This window comes from Rhynchophorus ferrugineus, unplaced genomic scaffold (assembly GCF_030347505.1).
Source record: "Rhynchophorus ferrugineus isolate W39M unplaced genomic scaffold, kcgeb_rfMv2 rfM3, whole genome shotgun sequence".
Classification (NCBI taxonomy): domain Eukaryota; kingdom Metazoa; phylum Arthropoda; class Insecta; order Coleoptera; family Curculionidae; genus Rhynchophorus; species Rhynchophorus ferrugineus.
In genome coordinates, this window is record NW_027472582.1 from 48,353,755 (window position 1) to 48,366,520 (window position 12,766).

The 12,766-nt window shown below is 32.7% G+C and overlaps 1 protein-coding gene across 2 annotated transcripts; it reads left to right on the top strand.

The window, feature by feature from the left end:
- The first annotated feature begins 1,470 nt into the window (after window positions 1-1,470).
- On the top strand, window positions 1,471-4,731 carry LOC143192967 (uncharacterized). Of its 2 annotated transcripts, XM_076398850.1 has the most exons (4): window positions 1,471-1,977; window positions 2,038-2,156; window positions 2,441-2,936; window positions 3,039-4,731. In XM_076398850.1, the coding sequence occupies exons 1-4, from the start codon at window positions 1,656-1,658 to the stop codon at window positions 3,902-3,904; spliced, it is 1,803 nt and encodes a 600-aa protein (XP_076254965.1). In that variant the 5' UTR covers window positions 1,471-1,655; the 3' UTR covers window positions 3,905-4,731. The 2 variants fall into 2 exon arrangements, with proteins under 2 accessions (XP_076254965.1, XP_076254964.1); XM_076398849.1 differs by having other exon boundaries at window positions 1,471-2,156; window positions 3,039-4,730.
- Window positions 4,732-12,766: the final 8,035 nt, after the last annotated feature.

Genomic DNA, 12,766 nt, shown 5'->3' on the forward strand with positions numbered 1-12,766 from the left:
AAATTGGCTTTATAATTGTATTATAGATCAATCTTTTTGATTTTAGATCAAGTTGAGAGTATCTTCCGACTAACCAGTATAGTTGTTTTATTTTGGTTCTAATGTATTTTGCTTTTTGTCTAACGTGATGCTTCCAATTTAATCTACCATCAAGATGGATTCCAAGGTATTTAGCTGATTCTGCTTGAGGAATCAGGCATCTATTAAGTGATATAATTAAGTTTTTATTATTTCGCCTCAATGCAAAATTAACATGGACAGATTTGGAGCTATTAAGTTGAATTTTCTAATCGTTCGTCCATTTCTAGATTTTGTTGACTGCCACTTGCAATTTTTCTATTGCCCTAGGCAGAGATATATCTTTTGCCATAATAATTTTATCGTCAGCAAAGGTTCCAAGATGTGTTTCTTTTGTTGTTGAAATGTCAGCAGTCTAGAGCAGATACAGGAAAGGTCCTAAGACGCATTAATTAATGAAATACTTTTTCATATGTCGCAAAATTATTATCGTGTTTATTAGTAAGTGTTACAGTGTCAACCGTGTTATATAACGATCAGTAAGAAATTAATAAACCTGTAATACAATTAATTATATTATGAATTGGAATAAGTTAATATTTTCTTCAATTATAAATTAGAATTGAACCTTCGTCTAATAAGTTTTGCATTAATGATCTTCAAACTTCTATGGTTTTCCAGAGCATTAGCAGCAAAATCACTACTTTTAATTCGTAGAAACCAAAACTGATATTTATGGAACTGCAGCATTATACGTTTTTTTATTGTATTTAATGGACTTGGGTAGCACATTTTTTGAACTATTATAAAAATAACGAAATTTTGACCCTTCCGTAATCATGGCCCATATATACATTGAATAAATCAATAATAGTAAATAGAAAACTGTTATTAGATGTAAAAAATTGTCCAGACCATCAATTTTAATAGTTAGGTTCAGCTGTATAATACACTTCATATCTTCACTTCATATTTTCACCTCTGGTCAAAATTCATGCATACAATAAGGATATAATAGATGAAGTAAACAAAGCCATTGTCGATATTATTGAATATTATAAGACAATAAATCTTATATATAAAAATGAATCGCAAAATATGTTCCTAAGCGCATAACTCAACAACGCCTGGACCAATTTGGCCAAATCTTTTTTTAAAATGTTCGTTGAAGTTCAGGGATGGTTTTTACGGCGAGAAAAATTAGAATTATTGCTGGAAAAACCCTAAAAATAGCCCTTTTTGTTTGAATTTGTTTCGTGTATCAGTTGACAATTCATCTGTCATCTGTCAAAAGTCATCTGTAACAGACAACTTTTTTTTTTAAATTTGATATGACTTGAACTCAAATCCTTTTAAGCCGTACGAATTGTTTTATTTATTTAAAATTTGAATTAAATTTTAAACAAATAAAAAATTTTAAATAAATAAAACAATTCGTACGGATTAAAAGGATTTGAGTTCAAGTCATATCAAATTTTAAAAAAAAAAGTTGTCTGTTACAGATGACTTTTGACAGATGACAGATGAATTGTCAAGTGATACACGAAACAAATTTGTATATCGTGTTTTGTGCAGAGTGTTTAGTTAGTTAGTGTTTGTTTAGTTCGTGATTAGTGAAAAAATAATTTATATTTGATATGCCTCCTATAAGACGAAGCAATTTAGGTAGAAGAACCAGAAATGCTATAAACCAAGCTAATTACCGATCTAATCGTACTGCACAAGAACGTGACGACGGAAATGAACGTGAAAGAATTCGGATATCACAAACGCGTGAAGCGCGAGCGCGACATTCAACTAATAATCGCGCAAGTTTGAATCCAGCTGCTTTCAGTTACGATGTGTCAATTGACTACAGTAACTACCAATGTGTTGTTATTGGTTCTATGAACTTGGTTTGCGCACACTGTAAGGCATTAAAATACAAAAACGAAGCCAATGGATTGTGTTGCGCAAATGGTAAAGTGAAATTGATACAATTGGATCCACCACCAGAACCATTGTACTCATTGGTTTCAGGAATAGGAACAGATTCTATACACTTTTTGACACATATTCAACAATATAACAATTGCTTTCAAATGACTTCATTTGGGGCAACAAATGCAGTTCGGGAAAATTTTATGCCAACTTTCAAGGTATGTATTATAGCAGTTACTCATAATTATTTTAGCGAACAAAATTTTCTGTCACCAAAGTTAAGATGTGTTACTAATCTTCAATTTCTTAATAATTACGAAATATATCACTTAGTCATCATATTATATGGTGATTCAGTTTCAGTGACACTTTTATTATATTTTATATTTGATAGATATTAGTTAAAACTAAATATATACTTTTTAAGATCAAATATTATTTAAGTTTGATCATTGACAATCCATTAATTTATACCACACCATAATATTTTTTTTATTTACAGATACAAGGGCAAATATATCACAGAGCAGGTTCACTGTTACCAGTGTCAGATAGCGACAACAAATTCCTGCAAATTTATTTTATGGGCAATTCACCACAAGAAATTGATCTGCGTTGTGCACATAACAATTTAGTAAAAAGGTCTATTGTAGAACAATTACAAACTTTATTTCATCAACACAATCAATTGATTATATTGTTTAAAACTGCCCTGGATCTGATGCCATCCGATAATCACAAAATTGTAATCAGAGCTGATAAAACACCTGCAGGTCAACATACAAGACGTTTTAATGCACCAACTATTGATGAAGTTGCTATCGTTGTAGTTGGAGAAAACTTGGAATCCCGTGATATTGTTTTACATCGTCGGAATTTTCAATTACAACCTATAAAGGAAACACACCGCTCATATGATGCACTGCAATATCCCATTATATTTTGGCAAGGTGAAGATGGCTACGATTTATCAATAAAAATGATAAATCCCATTACAGGTAACTAAAATATTAGTTTAGCTATGGCGATAATATCTCAGTCACTATATTATGTATTTTAATTTTATATTTGAATGTTATTAAAACAAAATCTGTTTACAGGTTCTGAAACCAACAAAAAAGTCAGTTCAATGAACTATTATTCATACCGCCTAATGATTCGGGAAAATGCAGATAATCACATATTGAAATGTCGGCGATTATATCACAAATATGTTGATGACATGTATGTTAAAATTGAAACGGAGAGATTAACATTCATCAGGTTGAATCAAACCAAACTCCGATCTGAAGAGTATATTCACCTTCGAGATGCGATTAATACTGATGGAAATGCACAGAATGTCGGTCGGATGACTATTCTTCCAGCAACATACATCGGAAGCCCTCGGCATATGCACGAATATGCTCAAGATGCCATGTCGTATGTTCGTCATTATGGTACAGCAGATTTGTTCATCACATTTACATGCAATCCGCAATGGATAGAAATTAAGCAGGAGTTATTACCTGGGAAATCATCCATTGATCGTCATGATATTACAGCCAGAGTCTTTAGACAAAAGTTGAAATCTTTAATGAATTTCATCGTAAAACATAATGTGTTTGGTGAGACACGCTGCTGGATGTATTCTGTGGAGTGGCAGAAACGAGGATTGCCACATGCACACATTTTGATTTGGTTGGTTGAAAAGATAAGGCCAAATGAAGTTGATGCAGTGATATCAGCTGAAATCCCTAATGTACAAGTAGATCCTGGATTGCATGAGGTAGTTATCAAAAACATGATACATGGTCCCTGTGGAACTCTTAATCAAAATTCACCGTGTATGATGGATGGTAAATGTTCAAAACGATATCCACGGACATTAATATCGGAAACAATTACTGGTAATGACGGTTATCCATTGTATCGTCGCAGATCGACAGCAGACAATGGAAAATCAACAATTGTCAAATTAAATTAACAAGATATTGAAATAGATAATCGTTGGATTGTTCCATATTCACCCATTTTATCAAAGACATTCAAAGCACACATCAACGTTGAATCTTGCCATTCAGTGAAATCGATTAAATACATTTGCAAATATGTAACCAAAGGGAGTGATATGGCTGTGATTGGAATTGGTGCAGAGAATTCTAATGATGAAGTTACCCAATACCAAATGGGCCGCTATGTCAGTAGTAATGAAGCAGTTTGGCGAATATTTTCTTTTCCTATTCACCCGAGAGACACCCTTCTGTTGTTCACTTAGCTGTGCATTTAGAAAATGGACAAAGAGTGTATTTTACAGCACAGAACGCAGTACAAAGAGCTGCTCAGCCACCATCTACTACATTAACCAGTTTTTTTGAGACATGCCAAAACGATGATTTCGCACAAACATTGCTATATTCTGAAATGCCAAAATATTATACCTGGAATCAATCCTCAAGGAGATTTATACGACGGAAACAAGGAAAACCAGTTCCAGGATATACAGATGTATATTCCACCGATGCGATTGGCCGGATTTATTCAGTACATCCAAGCAATGATGAATGTTTTTATTTACGACTGCTATTAGTCAATGTACGTGGCCCAACATCATTCCAACAGTTACGAACTATTGATGGTGAATTGTGTGGATCCTACAGAGAAGCCTGTCAACGTTTGAAATTGCTTGAAAATGACGCTCATTGGGATCAAACTCTCAATGATGCTGTAATATCATCACACACTCATCAAATACGAACATTGTTTTCTATAATCATATCTACATGCTTCCCATCAAACCCAATTGATTTGTGGATGAAGTACAAAGATTATATGTGTGATGATATTTTGTATCAAATACGGAATAGAATGGGAAATCCAAATATACAAATCAGTGAAGAAATTTACAATGAAGCATTGATTTCAATTGAGGACATGTGCTTGATAATGTCAAACAAACTATTAATTCAATTAGGCCTGACCGCGCCCAATCGTCCAATGCATGACGCTTTTAACCAAGAGTTGCATCGAGAAAGACTGTATGATCTCAACGCTTTGAAAGAATAAATTCAAACAAATCTTCCACTGTTAAATGAACAACAGAAGTATGTATTTGAAACTCTTATGAAAGTAACAAATGATGAAACTGGAGGGATTTATTTCTTAGATGCACCTGGGGGTACAGGAAAAACTTTTTTTATTTCATTAATATTAGCAACAATTCGCTCACAAAATAAAATTGCACTTGCACTCGCTTTGTCGGGAATCGCAGCAACTTTGCTTGAAGGTGGTCGAACAGCCCATTCAGCACTAAAATTGCCATTAAATATGCAAAGCAATGAAACTCCAACCTGCAACGTTTCGAAGAACTCTGCAATGGCACAGGTTTTGCAGCAATGTAAATTGATTGTTTGGGATGAATGCACGATGGCACATAAAAAATCTTTGGAGGCTTTAGACAGAACCTTAAAAGATTTACGTAGCAATAATAACCGATTTGGTGGTGCAATGATTTTATTAGCAGGAGATTTTCGTCAAACATTGCCAGTGATTCCACGATCAACGCCAGCTGATGAACTCAATGCATGTCTAAAGTCCTCCAATTTGTGGAAACATGTTAAAGTACTTCATTTAAGCAAGAATATGCGTGTCGAGTTGCAAAATGACCAATCTGGAAACATATTCTCTAAACAACTCATTGACATTGGTAATGGCAAATTTCCTATAGACATGTTGACGGCTTGCTTTTGCTATGACTATAAACAAGTCCCAGGGGCAATCATTAAGTGTTTGTGGTATTAATCTAGAAAACCCATGTTTCTCACATGGTCAATTGTATGTTGCCTGTTCCCGTGTTGGAAAACCATCAGATTTGTTTATCTATGCGCCAGGTAATCAAACAAAAAACATCGTATACCACAAAGCAATATAATGATAATAATAATAATAATTATGATTCACATGATTAACAATAAAGCGATTACTTACTTTTCAATCCTTATATATGTTTTATTTAATTATTTTTTATTCACAACGCCCTATCACCAGGGTGATGGTTCTGTTCAGGAGAATTTTTTAAAATACGTAGGCACAAAAACTGCCACATTACAAATCTTTTTGACAGGACGAAGTCTGTCGGGTCAGCTAGTATAAAAATAAAACCGGAAAGATTATAAATATGTATGTACATATGTATGTATAAAAGATGGGTAATTCGAACTGAAAGGTGTCAGTGAGGGTACGAGCAAAAGCCATAATGCAATTTTGTTATATTAGACATGTCTAAAAGGAAGAGAGAAGTCGTTCTTGATGTTTTATGGGGTAGAATTGTGTTTTTTTTTTTATTACAGCTGTTTACGCTTTCTCTCATACTGATGAAAGCCTTGCTTGAAGGGTGGATAAAAACGAAAAATAACATTAGTTGATTGGAAACAGGAATGATTCAACCGTTACTACGTTAGGTTCTTAATGCGAATGAATATAAAAGAAATCAAATTGTTTGAACCAATTCCAAACAAACATGGATATAATTTTAGGAGATGGAATAAATTATACTATCAATTTCTTAAATTAATTAATATATTATTTCTAGTTGTTAAACTAGATACTTTTCTAGAAACGCTCATTGGCCCTCACTTAGACTCTTATAAAATAAAGTTACCGCTTTCCAATGTTTTCTTCACTACACAAGATCACACTGTTTGGTTCTCCTGAGTTTGCGTCCTAGTTCAGTGTTGTGCGAGAGTTGCAGTAGTTCGGTGTTTACATCGGAATGGTGTCCTTTCTCATGTATTGGTCTTTCTCATGTATTGGTGTAAGAATTGTTCCTGTAGTATTTGGGTGCAGCCACAATACCTCTAGGACACTATTATATGAATACTTGTATTATGTTGATATTACTTCTTGCAGAATCTTGTACAGCAGCATCTTATTATGTATGGATAATATCGATCTTCTTCCAAATAACCAATACATTTTGTGTATTTTAATTCGAGATCTTTTTTTCAATATGCACCTTCCAACAAAGCTTTGCATCAAGTTTCACCCCAAGGTACTTAGGATTGTTACTGTATTGGATAATAGTTTTTTTTCTTTTTCAATAATATCTATGATTCTAGTTAGTACCTAGTTAATTGTTGAATGTTAATAAAACCAAGCTAATGTGCAACTATTAGATGAATATGATGATGTAGAAAATGCTTTAGCCTTTTGTTGATTGTTGCGTGCCTAATTTTCCCCCAGTTCTCTTATAGGTGGACTCTGTATATTTGACTGATTTAGGTTTTAGTGGCCTTCCATAGTGAATAATATGTTTCCTTGTTATCTTTTCAATTCTGATTTCCAATATTTCCCTTTTTAACCTTTGTGTTACATTGTTTAACCTATTTTTATTTTCAGATGTTGTTGCAATTTTTTCTAGGTTTTTGTTTTTCAGTTATCATTTGCTCAATTTCTTTGGGATAATCAATTGCTTTTTAGTTTAATTGTTCAGTTGCCTTGAATGGCATATTCAATTAAATTCTACTGCCGAGTACTTCTGCAAAACCTTCCTAATCTGTTATCTTATTTGCTGGATTTTTGCTGGAAGTTCTCACTTAGAGTCAAAATCACTGATAAATGATATGAGCTTAGGTAAAAATGTTCTTCTACATCCATATGATTTGTAGATATGTTTGTAGCTATATATCTAATAGAACTGGAGTTTTATTTGGATCAGTCGGCTAATAAGTTGGTACTGTTGACTGTCAAATAGTAATAGTGTTTATTTGTTACCAGGCCTATTTTTAAGATTTGATAATAAGTATTATAAAGTGATTTATAATTTGAAAATAATAACAGGTCAATTGAAAAGTCCCCGGCCTGACACATAGACGGCGTTACTAGAATTAAATCCATATGTTTTTTAATTAGCCCTAACCCTCAAAAGATGCGTGTATAAATTTGACAGCTATCGGATCATTAGTTTATCAATTATAGCATTTTGAGTGAAGTAGCTTTTGTTATTGTGAAAAAAATAGATAAAAAAGAATTTCACGTGTTAATAAAATATTGCTTTTTGAAGGGAAAACTTTTCTTGGTGCCGAGTTTGCGGACACTGCCCCAGGAAAATCAATCATCAAGGATTGGTATGCTAAGTTTAGACGTGGTGAAATGCTGAAACGGTGAACGCAGTGGACGCCCAAAAGAGGTTGTTAGCGATGAAAACATTAAAAAAATCCACAAAATGATTTTGAATGATCGTAAATTGAAAGTGAATGAAAAAACACTCTAAAGATATCAACTGAACGTGTACAACATATAATTCACGAATATGTGGGTATGAGAAAGCTCTGTGTAAAGTGGGTGCTGCGCGAGCTCACTTTTGGCCAAAAATAACGACGAGTTGATGATTTAGAGCATAGTTTGAAGATGATCAACCGTAATAAACCTGAGTTTTTGCGTTGATATGTGACAATGGATAAAACATGGCGTTGATATGTGACAATGGATAAAACATGGCTCCATCATTTCACTGCGAAGTCCAATCAACAGTCATCCGAGTGGATTGCACAATATGAACCTGCTGCAAAGCGTGGGAAACCGCAATAGTCGGCTGGCAAAGTTATGGCGTCTGTATTTTGGGATGCGCATGGAATAATTTTCGTTGACTACTTTGAAAAAGGAAGGACCATCAACCGCGACTTTTTACATAGTTTTATTGGACCGTTTGAAGGACGAAATAGCCGAAAAACGGCCGCATTTGAAGAAAAAGAAAGTGCTGGGTCCCCAAGACAATGCACCGTGTCACAAGTCAGTGAAAACCATGGTAAAAATCCGTGAATTGGGCTTCGAATTGCTTCCTCATCCACCGTATTCTCCAAATCCGGCCCCCAGCGGCTATTTCCTGTTCTAAGATATCAAAAGAATGCTCGCTGGGAAGACATTTTCGTCGAATGAAGAGGTGATTTTTTGAAACAAAGGATTTTGAAACAAAGGACAAATCGTACTACAAAAATGGTATCGAAAATTTGGAGGGTAGCTATAATCAGTGTATGACCCTTGAAAGGAATTATGGCGAATAAAAAAAAACTAATTTTGCCAAAAAAATGTGTTTTACTATGGTAGGCCAGGGACTTTTCAATTGAACTGTTAGAGGCGAAGTTTGAATGCCAAATATACTTTGGTTTTGTTTACTGTTCAGTTTCAACGTTCGATTTTAGTTTCACTTTTAGCTTTCGGTTAGGCTCCGAGTGTTTTTTCTGGTTTTTATAACGAATAAAAACATCAAACTAAGAATTTGCCTGAAGTTTTGCTGTCGTGGTGTTATTTTGGGTACCTTCTTGCTCAAACGTTGCTTGTGATTCGACTTTATCTTTGATACTTAATCCAATCGGTTTGGGATTTTTAACATTATCAGCCCTTTTTTAAAGACAGTCAAATAGTTCTTCGACGTAGAACGATTTTACGTTTCTTTGTTTTCTGTGCATCCGGGTACACAACACTTCCTAGATCCAGAATTCACTTTACTTATATATACTGATGAACCAATAACTTAATCTCTAAACGTTATGAAAATCTAAACGCATTAATCCTTAACTCAGGCATATTAAAAATGGCACCCAAAATAAATAAATAATAAATGCACCATAGAAACGAAGTGAGCCAATCAGATCCCGTCGCGGCTCTTAGCATAGCGATTAAAGCAAGTAATGTTGTGGTAAATAAAATAAGATTCTAGATGTTGGACGTCGCGAAACATTTCCCCATAATTTCTTATAAAGTTATATCTTTATTTCTCTGTGGAGAGTTCTCACATTTCACCGATCACCGATCAAGTGTAATCTAAAAAACTTACAATATATATGCGTCACATAATTTACACGGAATATACAACAATATTACGTGGTATTATGTCGATCTCCGTGTATTTGTCGCAAACAAGGGTAGAGTTAAATTCAGATGGAAATTAACATTCAACTCAATTCCAGATACATCTGCTACTAAAACATCTATTTTATTTTTGGTTACAGTTCCAGTGTTGTTACTAATTCTTACACATTGTTAGATTCGTTTATATATATATGTATATATATATATATATATATATATATATATATATATATATATATATATATATATATATCTGATTATAAATAAAGATCTTTAAGCTAATCAAATAATGGTATTTTTTTCCATTATGCTCCAGCCTCAGATTGATTGACGGCACGTTATGAACTCATTAATTTTTACAAACAATATTTACTTAAAATTTGTTATAATAAAATATATATATTTCTAAATAAAATTACGGAGAACTTAATAAAAATATCTAACCATTTTTAACAGCAACTTATATCTGAATCAGGTTAAATTACTTTTGTTTCAATGAAATAAATATCTGGTTTTAGTCACGTAAAAAAGTAATTTCTTTTGGAAAATGATTCAAAAGCACTCAGTATAATTGAAACTTTTTTGGGTTTCTCGTATTGATGCCCGTATTATTTTTTCAACAGCAGATCAATATAAAATACGCTAGGGCTGGAAATTACGCTTGCCATCACTTTTTATTTCTATTGACAAAAGTACAACCCCTATGTTTTGACACGTTTTTCCCCCTTTTCGGTTTTTTTTTCAAAATGGAAGTAATCACTTGGAATATTATTGTGCGAGTGTTGAGAAACAGTCGATAGTCAAAAAAATGGCGACTGAAAATAGTAATTATTATTTTCAGTCAAACGGTTCACTGTTTTTTTTTCATTCGTGATGTCAGACGAAGATGTAGAAATTCTTGTCTGTATAAAATGTGAGATAGGAAAGGACGGAGATAAATGCTTGGATCAGTTAATTTTAAATGTGTTTAATTATATTTTCCAAGGGTAGTATAAGAGAGACAGAGTTGTATATATATGTATAACTTTAAAAAAGAAAAGGAAAAAAAATACTAATTTCTATTAACATGTAATAAATAATATAATTTTAAAGGAAGTAGGATTATTGTATTAATTGGTTTGTTGCAACTACATAGATAATTGTTTGGGAAGTATTCATTATTTCGCATTAGTTTTAAAAATATATTTACATGTGGCTAAAATAGAGAAAAAATAAACTCAAATAGATATTGACAGACGTGAAAGAGTCTTCAACCTTATTGAACAGAGCAGAACTTCAACCTTACTGAATTAACATCACTATGTGTAACATTTGTACCAACAAAAATATTTTGCGTCAAATCGTGTTTTTTTTTGTTTTAATTTTGAGGAAAAGTGCCGCTGATGGGCATCGATATCTATATGAATCATATACGAACAAAGAGTTTCAAGGGTACACGAGACTCTTCAATACTATACCCATCAGACATTAATTTTTTTAATAAGACGCTAAAAACTAGGTCGATCATTGAATTATATAACCCAATAGCATGTATATAAATATATTAAATTAACGTCCATAAAATAAAATTTTTACAGTTTAATAAATTGTTTTAAACAAAGCACTGATATGAAATTTTATTTTTAAGATGTGATATTTTATTGAAATATATATTGTTTTGTTAACTCTGAAAATAAAATTTGAATTATCATAAAATAAAACAGACATTATATATAATTAAGTAAAATAACATCGAGAGGAACTAGTAAGCGCTTTCGCAATCTTGTTTTAATCATATTCTATCGAAACAATTATTTGGATTGTTTTTGGAATGTAAGGTAATGTTGATTCAAGTGAAGCAAGTTGTCGATGGTAGTTTCAAAAGTTTAACAAATGTGAATTTGACGTCATGAGCACATAATATAGTGGTTTTTCAAAAGACCCGGAATTAAATATTTCAACCGATAATTTATCCGTTATTCATCTGGTAAATTTATCATTGCAGGGCAAAAATTTGCTATAGTTAGTGATTTTACAACGAAATTTTGACCACCTCTGTAAAATCAGTAAAACATGTCCGTTGTTTTGCGGCCGACATTGTTTCTTCCGACTACCACTAAAACCGGTTGATGATTCATAGTCTGCCCCTGCACCTGGATGTATTGTCGGATAACATCAAACGAGGAAAAGAGGAAACGAACTGAAAGATGGAGAAAAGTCATAGCTATCGATGGGCAATACTTTGAAAAAAAATACATTAGACATATTTCTTACTTATTCTTACTCGTTCTGATATAAATCAGATGGTCTCTCCAAACCATAAATGCGGCCATATATATAGCCATTGAATATGCTTTCAATAATAGTAATGCATACAACAAAACATAAAATCGAATTAAATGTATTAACAAATTGACCAAAGAAGTTAATTATTTCTAAATGTGGCATGAATAAGAAAATCGTTTAAATCGTACCGAGAAAATAACACTTTAAAATGCCAAAATGTACAATTAAAATTAATAGACCTCCATTAAGCAAATCATTAATTTTCTTACAAGGCAAGAAGGCCATATCGACTTTGAAATTAATTATGCGCCATAACTATTTGGGCATATCTCGAAAACAATTTGCATAGGAAAAAAAAGAAGTAGAAAAAACCTACTTTTAATTATTATTTTGTGATACCCGGCAATTTCTTTACAATTTCGTGTATGTGGGACGCCCGACTGATATGTATACCTCAAGGTCAAGATTAAATAGTTGCCTTAATAGTATTTCAATATTTAAATTGACACGGTTGATTATGATAGAGATGTCTACATTATATTACATAGTGAATATTTCTTCCAAACAAACAATATCAAGATTTACGGGAGAGAGAGAGATAAAAGATATTGTATTCAATAGTTCTAGGCTTTGGCGCTATGTGTCGCCAGCATAAATATCTTACCGTCTATCGTCTGAAATTTTGATTGATCAATGGTTTTTAAGAAATTCTTGG